This window comes from Equus przewalskii, chromosome 4, assembly GCF_037783145.1.
Source record: "Equus przewalskii isolate Varuska chromosome 4, EquPr2, whole genome shotgun sequence".
Lineage (NCBI taxonomy): Eukaryota > Metazoa > Chordata > Mammalia > Perissodactyla > Equidae > Equus > Equus przewalskii.
The window spans coordinates 91,263,463-91,285,624 of NC_091834.1; the positions used below are offsets into that span (position 1 = coordinate 91,263,463).

At 43.6% G+C, this 22,162-nt stretch overlaps 1 protein-coding gene across 3 annotated transcripts in view; it reads right to left on the reverse strand.

The window, feature by feature from the left end:
• The window catches only part of CREB3L2 (cAMP responsive element binding protein 3 like 2), a 112,387-nt gene that overhangs the window by 17,927 nt on the left and 72,298 nt on the right, over nt 1–22,162 (reverse strand). For all 3 annotated transcript variants that reach the window (XM_008539900.2, XM_070617841.1, XM_008539901.2), the window contains exons 3-8: nt 15,990–16,165; nt 14,296–14,383; nt 10,432–10,616; nt 8,250–8,396; nt 7,245–7,303; nt 5,897–5,965 (exon numbers count right to left, since the gene is read on the reverse strand). In XM_008539900.2, the coding sequence (XP_008538122.2) occupies nt 5,897–5,965; nt 7,245–7,303; nt 8,250–8,396; nt 10,432–10,616; nt 14,296–14,383; nt 15,990–16,165 (724 nt within the window). The remainder of the gene's footprint in view (nt 1–5,896; nt 5,966–7,244; nt 7,304–8,249; nt 8,397–10,431; nt 10,617–14,295; nt 14,384–15,989; nt 16,166–22,162) is intronic.

Genomic DNA, 22,162 nt, shown 5'->3' on the forward strand with positions numbered 1-22,162 from the left:
AGGCTTAGCTGGAAAGCACTTTCCCAGGAATTGTATATAGATTGTAAAGAACAAGAAAAGTAGAGGTAGACAAAAAGAAGGACTATAGCCAAGAGGAAGCTCAAAGAGGAAAATTAAGGAATTCTTATTTCTGATAACAACAGAGATACATATCAGAACAAGCATGTCCCTTACTTCTGTGAAGTCTGGAGAAAGAGTGCAAATGAGGTCCACATATCACACATCTCCTCCTCATCCAATCTACCCCAAGACAGGCAAACTCTGTCCATAGGTGCCCCAAATACCTGCTCCTTCCAACTCTCTCCAAGACTGGGTTTGAATTCAGGATTCTTAGATTCCCCAGCGTTCCTCACCAAAAAGCAGTGGTATGGGCGGAACTTCTCCTGGCCACAGGCTGCTCCCTTTCTCTTCCTATCTCTGGCTCTGTACCACACAAGTTGGGAGAGACAGTTCTCCTTGGGTCTCATGCTCCTACATGTTTCACTGACAACGCCATGACAAAAGTCCTGATTGCTCTTCTCCACAGGCCATAATATAGGTTGTTTATGAAGCTGGTAACCTTGAGAGAAGAGGTAATGTCTCCCCCTGGGTGAAAACCAGGCTTAATTACTGCTTGCTATAAAAGCAGTGGATTCCCTAAGCTTAGGTTCCTTAGCTGTCACACAAACCCCCTGAGAACACAGCATCCACCCAGATCCATCACAGAACTTGAGGGCGAGGAGAACCGATGCAAATGTGCTGATGCGCATGCTGCTTGCTGTGCTGTGAGTAACCAAGTCCTTTGTCTCTGACCCAGGAATTTCATGTCTTCTGTTAATAAGATCAAATGGAATCCCAAATCAAACACACTGTGAAGGATTTCAGACACACATCTGCCAAGGTTCAAATTCCATACACAGCCCTCACAAAGAGCTATCTTTGGCCACCCTATCAGCTTAAGGGGTGGCCCACTGGTGGCCAGATCTACCATTTGGAGAAAGACTTGGCATAGAGATTCACACAGGCCTTGAAAATGGACTAAGGCCCTTGAGGCAGGGAATTCCAGGATCCCAGGTACCAAGGAATGATCTAGAAGGGGGAGAGTGAGAGCTCTGGATAGACACAACTCCTTGGTCCTGCTGACTACTCATCCCCTGGAGAGGGGTGTGGCTAGAGGAAAGCTAGCGCAGGATCCTCTAAAACACAGAGTCCAAAGCAAGCCCTCTTGCTAAGGTTTAGAGTTGGCCCTGTGCTGGGGAAAGGCAGTGGTCCTTGAAGGAGAGAGGGGCACAGCAGAGGAGAAATCAAGTTAAGGACAGATTTAAAAATTAAGAGGCTGAGTTCTAGTCCCTGTTCTACCTTTAAATGTTTGGGTGACCTTAACCTCATGAGGTCTCCGTTTCCTCTTCTATAAAATAAAGTGATTAGCAGTTAAATAAAATGACCTCTAAAGAGCATTTCAAGTCTCAACGCTCCTACAAGTCAGGGCTGGAGGAGGGGATCTGTAGCTCACTGCCCTATAGAGGCAGGAGAGCAAAATAAGAAATGAGTGGAGGGGCCGGCCCAGCAGCGCAGCGGTTAAGTGCGCACGTTCCGCTTCGGCGGCCTGGGGTTCGCCGGTTCGGATCCCGGGTGCAGACATGGCACCGCTTGGCAAGCCATGCTGTGGTAGGCGTCCCACATATAAAGTAGAGGAAGATGGGCACGGATGTTAGCTCAGGGCCAGTCTTCCTCAGCAAAAAGAGGAGGATTGGCAGCGGATGTTAGCTCAGGGCTAATCTTCCTCAAAACAAATAAATAAATAAAAGTTGTTTAAAAAAAAAAAAAGAAATGAGTGGAGCAAATTGAATCACAAATGCCCAACACTGCTGGGCTGGGCAGCGTCTGCACATCAGTTGTGCAGAAGACAAGGATATAAAGGGGGAAAGACAGGATTTCTCAGGAATGAGACAAGCGTAGGGCCATCCAGAGAGCTTGTAGCTTAGAGAGGTGAATGATAAGCATTAGAAAGCCAAGAGGATCCTCTAGCGGCCATGCATGGGCCTCACCTGGACTTTTAAGTGAAAATGTATGTCCTGATTGAGCATACATTTCCCAGGGGGCCCATACAGAGGGCCCACTGGGAAAGCATCTCTCATCTTACACGTTTCCCAATGGCATTCCATTAGTGGACCGCCTCAGCAAAGGAAGAGTGAAGGTGCCTTCACATGGCCTCAGCTCTGCTCCGAGAGCCTCCTGCGGTCAGGCTGCAGAAGGGTTAAGAGGACTTCTTCATCTCTCCTGTCCCCATCCTCTTGCAGCTTCCTGAGCTCAGGTGAAAGGGTCTTTTCACCTAGAAGCCAGCAAGATACCAGGCAGCTGCTGCTGAGGCCAGTACAAACCAAAAGATTCAGGACCGACTCATTTCCGAGCACACATTTTCATCCGGATGGAAAAGTCCCCTAAGAGGTGTAGCACAGAAATGCTAAAACGCAAAGACGTATACTTTTTCTTTAATTTGGTCAATGATGAAATACCCACTCACCTTTCCCACCATGTCATGCCATCGGAAACAATGGCACCCAAGGTGTCCCCCCTACTTCTGGTCTCCCAGCATCCTGTTCACATACAGCAGTCACTCCTACCTCTGTGCAGCTCCTCCAAAGGATAATAATACAAGAAGCATGAGCACGAACACAAACACAGGTGTGTGTTCATTAGGCCCAGCCCTGTACTTAGTTCAAACACTGGGTCACCTACACGACGTGACATGAGCAAAGGGTCCAAAAGTCTCCCCTTACCACACGCCCAAAGCACCGACTCCTCTTGACTGGTTTGGGCAGGAGATTGCCAAGGCTTACGTTACAGTCACTTTGGCTAGTGGGGTGCCCTCTGAGTGGAGGCCCTCGCAAGAAACAAGAGGAGAAAGGGGGAAGGGGCAGCTGCTGGGAAGGCAGGCCCACCTGCCCTTTGCAAGAAGCGCAGCTCTGCTTTTGTTTCTTGACCTCTCAAGTCAAAACACATCAAAAGCTGCTGCACTTTAGAAATGATGACCCTAGGAGCTCCCTGATGAGATTTCCGTGAGAAGATTAAAGATTAAGACATTGTCAGCCATTACAACCATGAAAGAGTTGTCCACGAGAGGTAAGCTTTGAAGAGAGAAGAAACGGGAGAAGACGCACAGGGCCTCTGGGGGAACCACAGAGGAGGCTCCTGACAGACAAGGGACAGAGCAGAGTACCGATCTCGTGAGGCAGACTTCTTTTCTTCAGTGGAGGTTCTAGTCAGCTACACGACGGGAGAAAGGTTCCACAGCCAGTAAAGAAGAGAAGGAAGATTGTCACTGACTCTCAGGGAAGAACATGAGCTATGCTGACCCCAAGCTCAAACATGTCATATGTTCCCATACCTCATATGGTATAATAACCAACATCATACTAAAATAGCTACAGCCATTATTTAAAAAGATAAAAACAACTGGCAAAAATGGATTGTTGTCACATGGAATCAGATGTGCCTTATGTCAATGTCCCTCAGACGAGAGCTCTTTACCAAAATCTGATAGAAATAAGGATTCTGTAGAAATACATTTATTGGTATGAAACTATGGCCAGTATATTTGGTTAAATGGAAAAATTTCTTAACAAAACAGTATGTACAATATAAATACATACAAAATATTCCAAAATGTAAGCATCTCTCTAGGTGAAAAGATGGCAATTTTTTTTTCTTTTTAAAATATATTTTCTAATTTTTTCTACAATGGGTCATGTGTGGGTTTTGGAGTTTTTTTTTAAGTTAAAAAAATATGATACAACACTGTCGGCCTGGAGAGGGGAGGAGAGACACTTCATCCCAAGCGCCCGCTGCTCTCCAGCAGAGCCCGTGCTGCACCTCTGCTGCCCCCATGTGGCGGCGGGAAAACCTGACACCCAGAGCCCCTAGACAAGACCAAACCTGGACCAAACTCGACAGTTATCTTGGATAGATTCCTCTTCCGTTTTTCACCAAATCATGGCCTGGATTTGTCCTACTTGTGAACAGGGGACTTCTGCGGCAGCAAGTGCTAGGATGGGCGTGAGAACTCCTATCTGCTCAGGATGCTAAAGAGATGGATACAGACTCTGGCAGGGGGTCAGGACCCAGAGAAACACTCTAGCAGGAGTGAAGGTGGAGATAAGAAGGGATGAAGCCTCAGGAGACTAATGGCCAAAGGCGACCGTGAAACCAGAATCCTACAGCGGTACTGGAAACCATCTCCTCTGTCTCAGGGGATCAAGGCAATACCACATGGAGCTGGTAACAGTTACTTAATTCTGCAGTCTGTCTACAGGGCACTTAAAGAGACTGCCCTTCACCTGCTATATGAGCTCACGTTCCCAGAAACGCAGAGGCAAATTCAGCGGGGCCACAGTGTCCAATATTCCCACTGATGGCAATTTTAACTCACGACTAGATTAGCCTATTCTTTGAGCAACAAACCATGAATATTTAGGAAATGGGAGCCAAATGTAATGTTATTATCAAAAGACATGCAAATAGATTTAACTAGATCCATTAACATTTGCAAAATTGTTATTAGGCATTAATGCTAAGCCTTAAAATGATTAATTAATATTTTGCTTACCTAAAAGTCAACTTTTCCCTGCTTGAATTGTCAGATCTATAACAACTAAGAGCAACAGGATCCCCTGACTCACAAACACCTTACTTTCCAAAGCACAGGTATGTGCCACATACACATAAACACACACATTCTGGATGAATGCTCCCCAACTCCAGTTTCTTAACCCTATACTTTAACCCTTTTCTCTTGCATATGACCCAGGGATAAAGCTCAATACTTGTTGTGGATAGCAGAGTGGAACCCTGCCCAGTCTTTTTGTGCCATCCTTTCACCTTCCAGCATTCTATCAGACAATGCTCTGCTGCTATTCATAGGGTTTTCATGGCCAATTTTTGGGGGAAGTGGGTAGGTGGGTGGTCAGGTCCTTCTTTCTAGTCTGTCTTAGTCTGGAAGATGAAACTTGTCCACCATGGGTGACTCTGCTGGTATTTGAAATCCCAGTAGCATAGCTTTCAGCATCAAAGCAACATGCAGCCACCACAGTACGACAACTGATGGACAGGTGGTGTGGTTCCCTGACTGGGAAATGAACCAGAGCTGCAGGAGTGAGAGCACCGAATCTTAACCACTAGCCCCACCCGGGCTGGCTTAGGCTCCTTCCATACTGAGGCTCCGGACCCAGATTGTCTGCATCTAAATGTAGCTCTAGCATTAACTGTGTGACTGTGGGCAGATGACCTGACCAGCTGAGTCTCGGTTACCCCCTCTGAATGATGGAGATGGTAATAGGACCACCTCACAGAGCTGTTGGAAGGTTAAATGAGTTAATACGTTAAAGTGCTGAAAACAGCGCCTGGCACAGGGCATGCTGGAAGAACTCATTAACTCACTCTGTCCTGCAGTTATTTTTCAAAATGGGTTTGAAATGTAATTAATTAATTAGCTAATTAATTTTCAAAACTGTAATTTAAAAGAATAAACTTGATTTTCTCTTTTTTTCATGAATAAACACCATTTCTTACTCAAATTGGGCGACAGGGAAGTGGCCAGTACCTCCTTGTCCATGTCTGAAGTTTGATGTCCTTTTCAGGAGAACCAAAGATATTGACTTTATTTTCCTCCAAGCCTCTTCCTTAACCCGCTTATAATAGCCATGATCAGCCTCTTCATTAATCTTACTTCTTTTAGGAAAGTAAAGAACGTGGATGCGCATGAGTGTGTATATGCTGTGGGTGTGGGGCAGGAACAGGTGGGTGGAGTAGGGCTGTCCCGTGATCTCCATCTTCCTTCCGGCTCTGGTCCTGGATCTGCCCCGTCTTCCCTGCCTTTCAGTAGGCAGCACCATCAGCTCCTCACTCCAGCGACACTTACCTATTGGTGTTCTCTAGAACCTCTACCTTCTTCCGAAGCTCCAAGTTCTCAGTTGAACAAGACTCCACCCTAGAGAAGAGAGAGAAAGAAGAAAAGTAGTTTTATTAGAAGAGCAAACACTAAGCCAGCAGCTAGGGTGGAGGTAGGTGGAGATCAGAGAAAGAAGACGGGTGTTAGTTGTTCTAGGGAGGTGAGGGAGAGAGCTTGGCCAACCTGAGTTGGCAAGAAGGAAAAGGAAACAAAAGAAAATAAAATTAGACTTGAGTAGCAAGTGCCTCAATAGTGGAAAATTGATAGGGATGGTACACAATATAAACTCTTTTAGGGTGTTGCAACCTTGTTTTCTCTCAGCCCTTCCCTACTGCTCTCAATGCCCACCACACTCCTCCCTCTACACTACAGGAGTCTGGGTGCCGTTAACTGTGCTCTTGGCCAGAAGGACTGACAGGAAGCCATGGGGTTTTGGATAGGGTGAGAGGGGAAGACAAGAACCCAGGACCTCAAGACAAGCAATCCGGGCGGTGGAGCATGCATGCCCCAACGAGGCAATAAAGAGATCTTCATTGAAACATCTTGACCCTGGATCCCTACAGAAAATGATGGAACAAAACAGGACTACTTAGCGCTAAATTACCACTATCTCAATCAGGAGGTAGAAGCACTAACTTTCAGTAGGAACTTCAAGAACCAGCCAGGATCCACTGACCACTCCTTTCCCCAGAGACACAAGAAGACTCATTGCTGGGGCTGGGGCCACATTCCCGTCTGAAACTGATATTAGTTGGTTAGCTGGAGAATTATTTCTAGGGCTAATACAAAATTGAATTGAATTCATATTTTTCTAACAGCCCTCCTGACCTTCCAGCCTCTTCAGAAGAACAGAAGGTGCCATCAGGTGTCTTTTGTAAAAAGTCACTCGCCTATAGCATGAGCTATACTGGACAGAAATAAAGAATGCCACCTGACTTATTTCATTCTCTGTCTGCTTACTCTCAGGAGCGAGGGAATGTGGCCAATGGGAACTGATTAATTAGCACTGCTCCTTCTGGCCAAACAGTGCCTCTCCTCTGAGGAGTTCCAGGAACGTGCCCAAACGTTAATATTTGTACTTGCTTGAAAGGAAGCCCTCAAGGACTCAAGGATCCTAAGATTGAGTGTACTAATTCTCACCGTCCGTATAAGCTTTTCCTTCTAAAAACCACTAGGGGGCAGTCAAAACATAGCTGATTAACCAACCAGCTTTCATGGCAGCCAGAACGAAGGTTTCTCATGGAAAACAGATGCTCGGCACACACATTTCTCTATGTATATCGCCCAATAAACACAACCAGTTTGGCAGAAGGCTTACTTTTTCTCCAAGCTGTCCATGTATTCTTTCTTCTTTCTCCTACTTTCCTGGGCAGAAATCTGAGATATAAAAGGAGAAAAAAGGATTAAGTTCCAGCTATATCAGTAAACCGATTATGCATAAATGCAAGACACGGAGGCCATTACCACAGAAATCAGCAAAGTCTTGCTCACTTTTGTGGCCACTCCTCATTTATTTAACCTGCTGGTTCATCTGTTAATCACTTCTCTCCTCTCTGGTTTCAACCAACCTATGCTCTCACCTACTTTCCAACAAACTAGGCCCTAGTGGTCAGAACAGAATACGTGGGTCATAAACCATCTTATGGTCTTAAATGATTTCAACTCCATGGACCTCCGGTGGTTCGACTATAAAATATAAAAGAAGACAGATGGGCTTGGCCATATACAAACTCCCTACTGGTTCTGCACATGGATGAAAGTTATAACTAAACTCATTCCTTCTTCCTCTCTTTGCTTCCTCCCTCCTGCTCTACACATGCCTTAGGCTTGGCCCTGGGCCTCACCAGCCCTGATTCACACTGTAGGGGACTAGAACCAGGAGACTGCTGGACCCAGGTATAGAAGGGTGGTCTGCAGAATCTTTTTAATCAAACCTCTATCAAGAAAAAAAAGTTAAGCAAACACCTGCAATGTATTTATATTTATTTACAAATTATATACATGCCAATTAGAAGGAAATACAGTGCACATCATAAAACAGAAATTTAAAAGGTTGCAACAAAAAAATAAATGTAAATGGAAGTTCTAATATTTTCCTCCCATCCCTGAATGGATCGTCTTGGGCACTAAGGAGGGTGCACACCCGATTTGGGAGTCCACTGGCCTAGAGGATGGATGGAGGGGTTGGAGGAAGACAGGGGCAAGCCTTGGTCCCCACCATGGGCTGGGCCAGTGTTGGCCATTGGGAAGGGAGGGAGAGCATGTGGGCTTGGTTCTGCTCCCTGTCTCTGCTCACAGAAGTGCCTAGATTTGAAGGGCTCACCTTATTCTTGATTTTCCTCCGGATTTTCTTCAGCGCCTTCTCCTCTGATTTTGTCAGGGGCAATTTGGTGGGGATGGGATAGCCCTCAGCAATCAGGGTCCTCTTCTCCTCCTCTGTCAGGACCAGTGGGCCTGATCCCTGCAGTTTCTATGCAGACCAAGAAGCAGAAGAGGGTCAGAGAAAAACACCCAGGACACTGAGGAATCTCCTCCTGGGGGTGAGGAGAGTCTGTTATAATACCTTGCAAACGGCTGAGAGAAAAGGATGCCCATCTGCTTTTGGTGGTAAATAGGTACTTTACAGTGGAAGCAAAGATGGAGAAGACACTCTCATGTGACTGCTATAACCCAAGATTTATAATTCAAGGGAAAAGGTAAAGAAATATCCACCCATGACTTCCCAGAAAGTACCCCTCTAGCTGAAAGGTCAAAATTAAAGGACAGAATTCATTTCCCACATCCCTAGAGATTTCCTGGCCTTGAAGTGATGAAGGATTTACTTGGAGCTCTGTTTGTGGGAAAGAGTTTGGTTGTTCTCTTGAAAAAACAATTTTGTAAGATGCTCTCTACACACGAGGGGTCACTCCTTATCCTCCACTTACAGCTAAGGAGCCAGGGCTCTCAGGGATACACCTATGGGCACTTTCCATGAAAGTCGCTGGTCAATACGGTCACAGACTGTCCATCATCAGCAAGGATGAGAAGTGTAGCTCATCTCATTTAACTCAAATTAGAATGACGTGTCTATAATTAGTCAAACAAATTTCATACCTGTTGCATATTAGCTCCACGTTAAATGCCGTGGAAGACTGAAAACAAATTCCACCTCGCAAGCAGCTAATGATCAAGATTGAGACTGAATCGATACACGAGAAAGGATGAGAGCAATTAAACGCTACACCGTAATATTAACTCAGGGCACATTAAAAATTTGGAGAAAGAGAACACTTGAATTTATGTGATTAAGGGAAGGATTAGGGTAGGAGGTAAGACTTGAATTGGGCCTCCTGAAAGAAAGGGGATGATTTACGTAGAGAGAGGAGGGCCTTCCATGCAAAAGGCAGTATTTTGAAGAGTAACTGAAGCAGCCGCTCTGCCTACCGTGGGCAAGAAGTCCTTGAAGCAGCAGCGGGTTGGGGCACACATGGGGGTGCCCTTGGTACCAAGCAGAGGTATTAGGGCTTGACACCAGTAGTTAACAGGGAAACACAACATGGTTGCTGAGCAAGAGGATGATATGGGGGGATTTCCTCCATGAACACGTAGAACAGACTGATTGTGGGAGGACACACAGATACACAGGATGAACACTATTCCAGTAATCGAAGGAGTGAAGTGTCCGGTTAGAGCCGAGAAGGTAGAGATAGAGATGGAAAGAGTTAACTGCCTTGACTTCAGTAATAGTGATACATAAAAATGTGGCCACAAATCTAGAACTTTCTGAGGCAGATTGAATTCAAATTTTCAAAATTATGTTCATCAATAGATGGTTCTCATAGAATTTTTAAATATCTCATTTCATTTAAATTTGCTCTACGTGATATTATAAATTCAATAAGGTTGACTATAATTTTTAAATCTTGAAAGAAATCAATGAACTCTTCAGAACAATAAGAAGTTAATTATCTATCCCTATTTTTTATTTGGAAAATGGTGTCCTTATATTCGTGAGGGATGAATGACAACTCATGATTTCTACACCTGAGTCGCTAGGTTAAGAGCTGACCCACAGACAAAAGAGGGTTAAATTGTATTTTTGAGATTTAGACATCAAAGCGTCTAATCTCAGAGAGATTTCCAAACTCATGAAAGACTGCTTATTTAAAAAATAAGTTATTTCATATTGTAGGTCATAAGGACCACCTAGATTGATGGTAAATATTTGTGATATAACTTTGAGGAGAAAAACAACACGTTTTTATTCCTCATGCTTATAGCTACATAAAATAAACGTATGAATAAAAACTGGAAGTGTGCACAGGAAGAGAATTGTGTTAGCATTGTGAGATTATGGGCAGCTCGTAAAAAATGTTCTTTTAAGATTATCACCTGCTTTGGCAGTTAAACATAAACTTTCTGATAAGAATGAAAATCAAGTGGCCCTGAATGGCACCCACTGTGGGCGAAGCTCTGAGTGACAGAAGGAAGGGGCTCAGGCCCAGAGACGCAGATCGAATACTCACATGAGGCGCTGTGAGGAGAGGAGAACTGGAGAGGGCCGACGGGGCCCGGGCCACGGCTCTGGCCGGGCTGTGGGTCTGGGGCAGGCCGAAGGGGTGCAGGCGTGGGTTGGGGCTCAGGCTGCCCTCTGAGTCACTGCTGTGGCTGCTGGGTGGGGTGGGCGGTAAGTGCAGGTGGTCCACGGAGGCTGAAAGAAGAAAACAGATTTCATCCATCAGACAGCAACAAAGCAGGACTCGGGGGGGTGGGGGGGGGGTGGATAAACAACTGCACATCCTTACAGAGGAACCCGGGACAGCTGAACAAAAGAATAAGGAATCTCCATGTGCCGATGTGGAAAGATGTCCAAGATGTATGGTCGGGAGCGGGTTAAAATAAATCAAGGTGCAGAACAGTGTATAATGGAGCCCTCCTTTTGTATGAAAAAGGAGAGAAAGAGAATACAGACTCCTATTTGTTTGTATCGGCGTAAAGAAACACTGGAAAATAGATAAGAAACTGATAAAATTATGACCTGATGGGGGCAGGGGGAAATTAGGGTAGATAGGGACTGTGTTGGCATAACTTTTCACTGTATTCATTTTGTGTAGCTTCTATTGTTTGAGTGGTAAACCATGTTAATATGATGATCTTTAAAAAAAAAATCGCGAAACCTGGGAGCCCATGAGGGTTTGAGAATAGTTCATTTATTTCTAGAGGAATGTGCATGGTAGGACCGCCGGCAAGATGCCAGGCATTCTTCATGTAGAAAATATGAAATCCATTTGTAGATAGATAAATAGGCACTGGGAAATAAAAGGAGCAGTGAGGCTTTCTCCTGCAAAGTCTCTCAGCATCTAAAAGTCCATCCCTCGCCTCTCCTTGGGGAGGCACACACTGGTTGCCTGGGCCCGCGAGCTGCAGTGGGCGTCCCTTTCCAGGGCAGCAGGAATGGGCTCCTGGAGGAAGAATCCACTCTGAGTTCAACCTGATAAAAAGAGTTCTGGGGTCTCATTCTTCTGAAATACCTTGAGAGCCAGCCACAGTTACTAAGCCAAGGGACATAATCTTGGGCAAGCCTTTCATGACTACACCTCTCCCAGGGCCCCCAGGACAACGGAGCCCTTAGCACAACAGCTCTGAACTGGGCATGGTGCCTGGGTGCCTCCCACACCCCTGGGCTTGTCTGGCTAGAGAACTGCCTGGGGCCACGGAAGGGCCTCAGCCTATTCCTCTTCTCTTCATCAGAGACTGCCTGACGTACCGTTGATGGCAAGGCCTTTCTAAGGCACAATGACCAACCTAATAAAAATGGCCCGATCCAGAGCTGCCTTTGGAGGTGACAAGCAACAAAGTAGCTCTCACTCCTTCTAAAATACCTGAATATCCGAGGTAACAACAGGTGATGTCCCTCTCAGCCACCCCCACCATTCACAGAACACTTTTTTCCCCCTTCTTTCTCTCTTCTCTCTCTCTCTCTCTCACTGTAACCTTCCTCTTACTCTTTTTCTAACATATTACTTTTTGCTAGACGTTTTCCTTGTTCTCTGCCAAAGAGCTACCTGGATGTTTTAGTGTCTGTGAGCACTGAGAGCTAAAGAATATTCTAAAACAATCCTACATACCTCTATTGCCAACAGTTCCAGGCAGCTGAGCAGGGTAAGCGGGCGCCTTAAATCTGTGCTTGGCTAGAAAGGAGTCCTGAGAGGGCTAACCAAGGTTTTCGCAACGGCACAAATACCTATGGCACCTTATAGTGTTAAATAAATTAAACAAGGAGGCAATTAGACTGAGGTGGCCTTAATGCTGTGGCAGCCTACGTAAGCAAACCAAAATCTAAGCCTGTAAATGCCTCAAGGTTATGAAATCAAAACCTAAGGACAACCAATCACAGACAGCCACCTGGGCTGTAAGCCACAGCCAACAATCATTCCCCTACTTTGCTTCCGCCTCTACTCTATAAAAGTCCCTCGGAGCTTCTGTTGGTGGGGCACTCCCTACCACTTCCGGTTTGGCACTGCTGGATTCGAATTGCTTTTTGCTCAAATAAACTCAAAATTTATAACACACCTCTGTTTATCTTTTAACAATGGTTAAAAGAAAAACAACACCGGGAGCTGACTAACCTGTTAGGGGCTCCCGTTGTCTGCACGCTGTGCTGGAACATTCAGCAGAACAAGCCAAGATGACCTACCCAGAGCCTACCTGTCCCTTTCACTTGGCACCAGCCAAATAATACTTTTCTCCTTTCTAGGCAGAGGGTGTCCCACAAAAAATAGAAATGTATGACAGGAAACACGAAGCAAACTTGAATCTCCTCTTTCCCATCTATCAAGAGCTACTGACCTGGCCACAGGTGCCTCAGTATCAGATTTCTAAATATCATGTGAAATGCCACTCTTAGGTTACTGAAAGGGCTGGGGACAACGAGGTCCTTTGCCTAGAAGCCCTGAGGTATCAAGGGGATTGAATTTCCTAATCTCTGTTTGTCTAGGATAATGAGAAAGGACCGCCATTCACTTTACTCTTGAAACATTTCTCCTCCAGCGATCCCAGATTCTGAAGCCACGATGGGATTTGCTGTTACACTTATGACACTTTCTGAAACATATTGCAACATAAATTAAAAGAGCAAGTGTATTCCATAGCGATAGCAGTAACAGGTGTCATAAAAACAAAAGGAATTACTTGAAAGCAAGTAATATATAAATTAGTAATATTTAGTATATAAAGCTGAAAGGAACTAATAATACATGTCACTCAGTGCAAAGAAATATCTCAATATGGATTCTAGTCATATTATTAATTTTTTAAATTTAATCCTTTCTTTACTGATAATAAAGGCAAATGCCAACCCTGATTAAATTCTCACAAATCAAATCCTGACTTAGCTTCTAGTGGAATGAAGGTAGACTAGGCTTCCATGAGAACTGTTCGTGTGTGACATCAACACGTTAAGTACACACCACAGCACACATAGCTTTTCTATGACAAAGACAAATACAGATTTCTTATTTGTTGACCACACGAATAAACTGTCCTGCTAAACTTGGACTGAAAATATAAATACAAAGCGGGGTGATGGCATGACCAAAGGCACAGAATGAAGAAGAGCACGGCCCATGCAGAGGATCTGAGCCAACAAGGCAAACAGCTTCTCTACCTTCCACGAGACTTAGGGGTCTGTGTTCAGAAGTCCTGACAATGAGCTTCACATGAGAACAAAAGGGAGAAGTCAGAAAGAAACCGACATAGAGAAGAAAACAAAGGGAAAGCATGACAACTTCAAGTATGACATTATTTAGTTCTAAATGGATGGCAAGAAGCCCATGAGATACATGAACATTACAAATAGGTAGGAGGCTCCTTGCAACTATTGTCATCCAAGATCAACGTTTAAAAACACTGAACGGATCAGAAAGAGAAACTGTGAATTCACTTTACAAAGGGTTTCAACTAGAGTTGTTTTAAACAGGCAAGGTGCCTTCATGGAGTCTGTTTCCTCGCTTCTCCTGGTCCTCACTCCAGTGCAGGGAGCTGGGTTCTATTCACAGGTTCACCAGCGTGGCCTCAGAGCAGTAGCGCTCTTGAGCGCCAGCACCCAAGTCTCACAGCAGCCTACAAAGGTTTGAAAAATCATCCTGGCCAGGAGTAAAAGTAAAGTAAAAGCTTCAGCTGGAAATTAAGCATGTACATAGATGGGTAAATAAAATTTAGCTTTCGAAATTTGTATTTAGAATCAAGATTTTTCAGAAGAGAGCTCTTTCATAAAGCAAGCTGTGCCTGTGGTACGAACGAACCCCAGCACATTCTCCCACATTCCCTTTCTCTTTAGACGCTGCCCCGACACCTCGTAACCCGAAGGAAAGGAGGGAGGGCACACAGACCTTCTTTAGGAGACAAGTTTAGGAACTGATCCACTTCATGAGGCTCCAGCTTAATCTTTGGAATTATGGTCTGGCACGAGGAGTCAACCTAAAGGAAGGATTTCAAACACAGATTTTAAAAACCAATAACAACCCTGAAGAAACACACAGGGGAGCTATCTGTCATCTGTGTCCCCTTCTCAGGGCAGCCTCATTTCTCGGGAGCCGGCTGAGGCCCCTGAGAACAAGCTGCTTCTTTGACAAGGAGGAGTTTTAGTTCTTAACCTTTCTCTCACTGCCAAACCTGGCATTACCGTTGATGGAACCCTCACAATTCTAAAATTAAAAACCCAGAGCTCACATATCAGTGCTTTTTTCTACTGTTTTTAATGTAATATGGAGGTATTTTATCATGAAATAGTCTGGTAAGTTTTTAAAGGACCACAGGCCTCCACCAGTTTATCCTGCAGTAGGAACTACGTGAGCCAAGCCCATCCATTCTCTCTAGGATTTCTGATAACTGACAACATCTAACCATGAAATACTCAGTAGAGAAAGGAGAAAAGGCATCTGGCCCAAGCACAGGAAGCAAGACCATAACCTAACCTTTCTGAGTTACATACTTAAAAATCAATTGAACTAGGGGCCAGCCCAGTGGCGCAGTGTTTAAGGTCACACATTCTGCTTGAATGGCCCAGGGTTCGCCGGTTCAGATCCCGGGTGCGGACGTGGTACCGCTTGTCAAGCCATGCTGTGGCAGGCATTCCACATATGAAGTAGAGGAAGATGGGCACAGATGTTAGCTCAGAGCTAATCTTTCTCAAAAAAAAAAACCTAAAAAAATCAATTGAACTAAAATCATGTCCAGCAAGGAGACTAACACATACTCTAGAAGCCCAGTCCAATAAAGGGACTCAGGTAGCTACTGAGAAAGGAGTGACAGAGGGCAGTTGCAGAGGCGTTCATCCTACAAGGCTTCATCTCCCACACAGATAGCGTGTAGGAGCACTAAGAATGGATATGCAGCTACGCTTCGGGGCTCTATTGCGCCTGAGTTACCTTGTCCAGGCAGACTACTCCCCCTTGCTCAGAGGAGACCTGACTTGAAGAATGTCAGGGGAGTCATTGTTAATAACCTGAGGCTTTGAACTTAAGGAAAGTTAGGACTGGCTTCCAACATCTGTAAGATGTACAAGGATGATTCAATCAAGCAAGGAAGAAATTCCAATTTCTTATGTTCTCTACAGGTAATACAATAAGAACAAGTAGGTGGGAGACCCCTGTATTGGGTCAGGGCAACTCAGCATTGCCTTAGGAAAGTAAAATGCAACATAGGAACTGGCATTCCCGAAAGCCATAGCCCTGTAAGCCATGGATTGCATCATCTTAACCACTCCCTTGCCACAGGCTTAAAATCAGTCCTACAGAAAATTTTTTTTTTACCATGGATATTTATCTGTTTTATTTTGTAATAGAAATCATAGAAAAAATAAAATCAGACTTGCCACCAGTTTTTCTAGGCAATGCCTTTAAAGGAAGTAGATAATTAATGCTGACACCAAATCAATATATCCTTGATACATACATGCGTACATACATAGTCATATATGCTTAAACATAGACAGCCACTAGCTCTAAAAAGATTAAATGCCTTATTGGAGAATGAGGATCTGTATCTTTTGATCCAATCTGTTTATATGGAAAATTGAGTATACCCCAGCATTCATTTCCAGAGGAGGTTCCTCCTTTTCAAAAGGAGTGGAGATGGCTGTAATGGTCAGAGTGACAGAGGGAACGAGTCCTGGGGGTGGTTCATCCGTAATCGGCTCTGTCTTGATGGTTGTTGATGGGAAGTCTGCAGACAGGTACCATTTCTCACCTTCCACTTCATCTATGGGAAAAAGACAAACACACATGTGAATTTGTTCGGGTCATCAGGCATAACTAAAACAAGTGACCACTGATCTTTCTCCTCAAAGAAAGCTCCAACAAAGAATCATTGAGAGTAGAATAACAGGAAATAAGGTGAGGATGTGAGAGAGAAGATCAATTGATAAAGAAATGAATGGCAAAGTAAGAGTCTACATTAGTATTTGCTTGAGTGTAAGTGTGCCTAAAGAGGGATCATACGAAAGAGAAAAGTTGACTTCCTGAGCCAAGCAGGAGGAGACTTGGTGGATGGGGAACAGGATAGGAGGGAGAATTCCAATGTGTAATGTTCTATACTTTTTGGTTTTCAAACCAAGCGAATGTATTATCTATTCAAAAATAAGTAAGCACATTTAAAAATAAGAAGTGAATGGTTAGCAACCAGGTCTCAGGAGAGAGGACCAGAGATGATGGAAACGAGGTCTCTATCCTTCTCACTGTCGGAAAGTTGTTTGTTTTCTTGGCTTTTTTCTTCTCACTCTCTGCCTTTTGTGCTCTTCTGTTTCCCTATGACCCCACTTATGCCTTAAACCTGATCTAGACTTCTAGAACTTTACTTAGCCCTCTGGGAAACTTCAGAGTTTGTAACAAACATCGGTCCCTTGCTGAAATGGACTAAATACTCATGCAGAGAAAAGGAATGGATCTTAGCAAGCCTGGGTCTTGCCTTGCCACTGGCTTTCATGATTATCACAAGGCCTGGGGATGGCAATGAAGCAACAAGACAGAACAGACAGAAGCACCACTATCATTTAACACACATTCTTCTAGGAGCCTACGCAGTACCATGTGATTCTTACCAAGTTACTTCAGAGCCAGTGCCTCAGCACAGCCCTGGAGAAGGGGGGAGGAGGGTAGGAAAGGAAAAGACAAGGAGGTTGCAAACAAGTATAGGATAAGAAAAAAACAAGTCAGAGATTCCCAAAGTCAGTATTCCTTACCTGATCCCAGTTTTACTAAAATGAGGCTAAAATAAAGCAAAGATATGCTCCTTGCTTTATAAAAACACTTAAACACACACACCACATGCTTAGTGAACCATTACTGTACAGGCAAGCAAAGTCATTCACATTACACTCAAGAATTAGACTCAAGTTTCCTTACGAAAAGGTAGATAAAAATCATTCACAACTGCTAAGGTTCGGGGGAGAGCGGGCACAGAAGCTAAAAACTGAAGTTCGCAATTATTAAAATGGTATTTCATAAGCAACTTCCTTCAATCACAAGAAAAAGTTAGATTCACATTCACAAAGAAAATTATTTTCTCCCTAAATCCAACTTATAATTGATGATTAATTATCAGAGCCCCAATTTATTTCCTGAGGTAAAGTAAAGATGCGCAAGACTTCTGTTGGTCGAAGATGTTTTGCTTTCAGAGGTGGTTCTGGAGAGCTGCTCGGTGCTGTGGTGTGCTGGGGGATTTCCATCTCTCTCGGGGTGAGTGCCACCTCCTGGCCGAGGGGGAAGGGAGAAAACAAAGGGGCTTTTGATGGCGGCCAGAGGAGGGAGACCACACTGTACCTGACACAGACCTCTGCTGGCCAGATGGGCGCCTGGCTCAGGTTAGGGAAGCAACTGCATGAGGAGCCAAAAGAAGATTCTAGAACCTCTCCCCAAAGGAGCTTAGGAACTAGAAGGCTCTATCACATGTGAGGAAGACACCCTCAGGACAGATTTGAGGAAGGGCTGGAGAGACAGACAGCGCACAGATCACACTTTCTCCCTTCAGCAATGATATGCTGATGCCTCTGCTTTCTGCAGTCAACACTTACAGCCTGTCCACATTGAGCAATATTTACCCTGGCAGAGGCTGGAAGAGAGAGAGTAAGATGAAATACAGCCTAGGTATATATTAAAATTAACAAGAAGGCGGCACCCCTGAGAAAAAGGTCACATGTAATTACCAGGAAATTGTGAGATCAGGCCCGACCCGCTGTCCATGCAGTTCTGATTATGGTGACGAAACTTAATCCACAAGGCAAACAAAAGAAACGGCAAAAACAAATACAAAAAGCAAATACAAAGTGAAATCAGTTCTTCCAGTCTAGCTAAGCCTTTCTCAAAGCACACACATTCATAAAATAGGTCAAGATAGATTATAGTCTTAATGTTCAGTGTCCTACACCTCTACTTAAAAATTCTATACATATATAATCATTGCTATAGCCGGGATGGAGACTGAAGGGCAAATGATGATGCTTGAACTGTGAAACAAAACTTGCTCTCTCAAAGACAACAAACTCCTCCAATGAGAAGCCGACGGAAGCTGCCTCTCCTCCCAAGCTTTTCTGAGGACAGACAACTGGTGGTGCCTTCACGCTTCCACTTCAATACAGCAACTTATTACTCTATCTTGAAAGATGTTTTTTGAGTTAGAAAGAAGTTTAAGGCCATCAAGCTCAAATATATTATTTTATAGATAGGAAACTGACACGCAGGTCTAAATCACACAGCAATTTAGTAACAGAACCCAGATCTTTGCACTCCTGACCAGAATTCTTTCCATTAAGGAAACGGCTAAACATGTGGATAAAGATTTTTGCACAAATATGCTCACTGAGGCATTATGTATAATCACAAAACACTGAAACAACCAAAACATTAAAGAGCAAGGGAAAGGTTAGTGAATTTTGGTACATCAATACAATGGGATATTTCGGCAGCCACTAATGTTACACGTACAAAGACTTTTTAATAACAAGGCAAAGATTTACAATAGAATATTAAGAAAAAAGCCTGGATATAAATCTATATACTAATAATGAAGAAAGTGATAGAAAAAAAGACTGAAAAGAAATATGCCAAAATAGTGCAACTATCTCAGGGGAATAATTCAGAACATGTGTGACTTTCTTTTTCTCTAAATGTTATACTATCTCTAAATTTCCTGTACTGGGAATATACTGTCCCTGGGTGATCACACGTGGACATGGCCTGCTTCTGCCTGCTCTACTTTATGCCTTATGACGGTAATTATTAGATAGAAGCCGCAGGGGTTCAAGGGGCCCATCCAGCGTCCCCTGACTCAACAAGAGTCAATGAGTACCTTAACATATGTAATAAATGACATTGTGGCTCCAGTTCTTCACTCCTCCCTCAATCCATGTCCTTTACCATGTAATTTTGCAGTGCCCTCCTATGGCAGACTACTCCCCATCCTCAGACTGGTCACATGACTTGCTTTGGCCGATGGGATCTTAGTTTCCTAACATAAGAAGAGTCCTGAAATGTGCTTGCATGACTGGATTTACACACTTGTACTTTTGCCAGCACATGAGGAGGATGTGCCAGGACAATCTACTGATCCCAGCAGAAGGATGACAGACACATAAGAGCTACCCCAAATGAACCTGGCTAAGATCAGCCAGCTCTCAGCAGGCCTTAGACATGTCAGTGAATCTAGCTGAATACAGCAAAATCACTCAGCTGTCCCCCACCTGAATCAGCTAATCTCCAGCCAGGGCACAGATGTGTGAACTATAATAATAAATGATTGTTGTTAAAGCTAATGAGTTTGGGGGGGGGGTTGTTACGCAGTAACATCACTGGCTGATACAATGTAGCTGAATATATATACAAGAAGTTAAATCCATTTCATCAGAACCTATTGCAACAAAATAGCTGTACCTTGTTTCCGTTATAATTCCCCTAAACCATCAATTGTGACCAATATCAATAAATATTTGTAGACTGACTTCTTAGACCTACCAGTTATATCACAAAATAAGTGACTAAAGATGAAGAAAGTCAGTCAGTAAGAAGTTTGCTGAGAACAACATTCCAGTGGCAGCTGAAATTAAAGAAAAGAGCTTTCACACTAAACTACTGGGTGTTGGCTTGTACTCTGCAGATGTAACCTATGAGGTAGGGGATTAACAAAGGATAGAGTGAAAGGGGATAAGTAGAACACGTACGACAATTTTTCTACATGACCTTATTTTTGTAATTTTATTTTAACGGTAATTTCATTTTAAAGATCAGTAATGCCACCACGGCTTAGAACTGGAATTACCCTTAGATGTTTGAGCTACTGGCTAAATTACAAAAACAAGAGTCTACACCCTCTAATTCCTAAAACTTGAAGTTCAGACTTTGAATGAAAAATTTTTTTTTCTTAAATCGTGTCTACATGCCTTTTAAGTTTCATTTCAAAAGGAAAACATCACCCAATTAGGTCAGTAGTGCATACTGTGAGGCGTAAGAAGAACCCCCATATCACATCTGATTTTATTTAAACAGCTTCCTGTCCAAACTCAGTATGCCAAACTGAACTGGCACGTGTCCTCAGTATTGCCACATAGCTATCAGCAACGAAACAAAAACAAGCCACTGTCTCACGGTGATGAGCTAGTCCATCACAGCCAAGGACGAAATGGAGCAGCTACGAGCAATGGGGCTGGACACCAAGATCACCAAGACAGCAGGGTGGACAGAGGGGCTAAAAGAGACCCAAAATTGAAGCCAATGCAAAGGCAACACCAAAATGCAGATCCTCGACCACTTTCATATGTGCTTCACAAATAACCGCACTGAATAGACACCGACTCCTGGAAAGAAAGATTAGCTCTAAACTGGGAGTAGGCAGCATCTTTATAAATACGTTATAAATATTTTTATACATATACACACACACATACATATGTATATACACAGTGTGCGCATATATTCTTAAAAAGAGAATCACATGGGACAAATACCCCTTATATGATGTACACACTTATACATCCATTTGCCATTTATATGACATGTGTAAAGTGAAAGAGGGATTTTTGTAAATTAAATAAGTATGCCTCATCTACATTCCTCAGCATTTGAGAACTGTGTCTGCCCTCTGAAATTTTTCAAAGGACGTGGCAAATCTTGACCGATTTTTGATATAAAAATCTCTTAACGGAAAAATGCTGAGGCTGGGTTCTGGAGGCTGGGAGAGGGGCAAGAATTCCGTTGAGTGTGTCAGAGTCATTTTAAACTACAGCCCACCGCACGGTCAAGTGGAAGTTGGAGGACTGTCTGCCCATGGTCCCTCTCTGAGTGCCTTAACCCTGAAATAACCTTCAGCCGTGAGTGACATGAAGAGGTGCTGATCACAGTAAAAACAGCAAACATGTAACTATGAGTGTTTACTGTGTGCTAAGTATTGTTACATCTTTACACATATTAATTAATTTAATCCCACAAGGAACCACGTAAGGCACGTTCTACTATTACCTCCACTTTACACACAAGGAAACTAAGAGAGGAAATAACTCATGCAAAGTTACACAGCTGGTACAGAGCAGACCTGGCGTTCATACTCAGGCAAACTAGCTCCATGGCCTGTGCTCTTGGCCACTATAGTATATTGCTTTTCAAGAGACCAATGATTAAACAGATCTCTAGCCAAGAGTGCTTATTCTTCAATTAATGTTATTTTGAGCCCATAATTAGCCACGACAAGAGGTGCAATATTGGTTTTTTCTATACTTCTCATCTCAGTTTATACAGATTTCTCATTCAACGTTCTCAAGGTGAAGAACCCCAGTTTAAGACCAGCAATAAATAAATTTTGAGGGCTCACTGTGTGCCAGGCCCTATTCTAAATGTTTTCATGTATCAGACAGGACTCCATGATCAACACGGCTTCTCTCAGATACCTTCCTCACTCCGTGTTCTTTCTCTGGTTGTGTATATAGAACCTCTTTGCCTTACAGCTGTCACTCATAGTGTGGCCAGAAATTATGTATTCAATTATGCAGTAATCTGCATAACGCAATAATAATAATAGCTGATATTTATTTAGTGCTTACTAACTGCCAGGCACTGTTATAAATGCTTAATGTGTATTAATTCATTGAATCCCTACAACAAGAGTATGAGGAAAGTAGTAGTATTATTCCCATTTTAAAGTTCAGGAAAGTAAGACCCAAGAGTTGAGCAACTTGTCCAAGATCACATCATTAGTAAGCGGCAGAACCCAGAT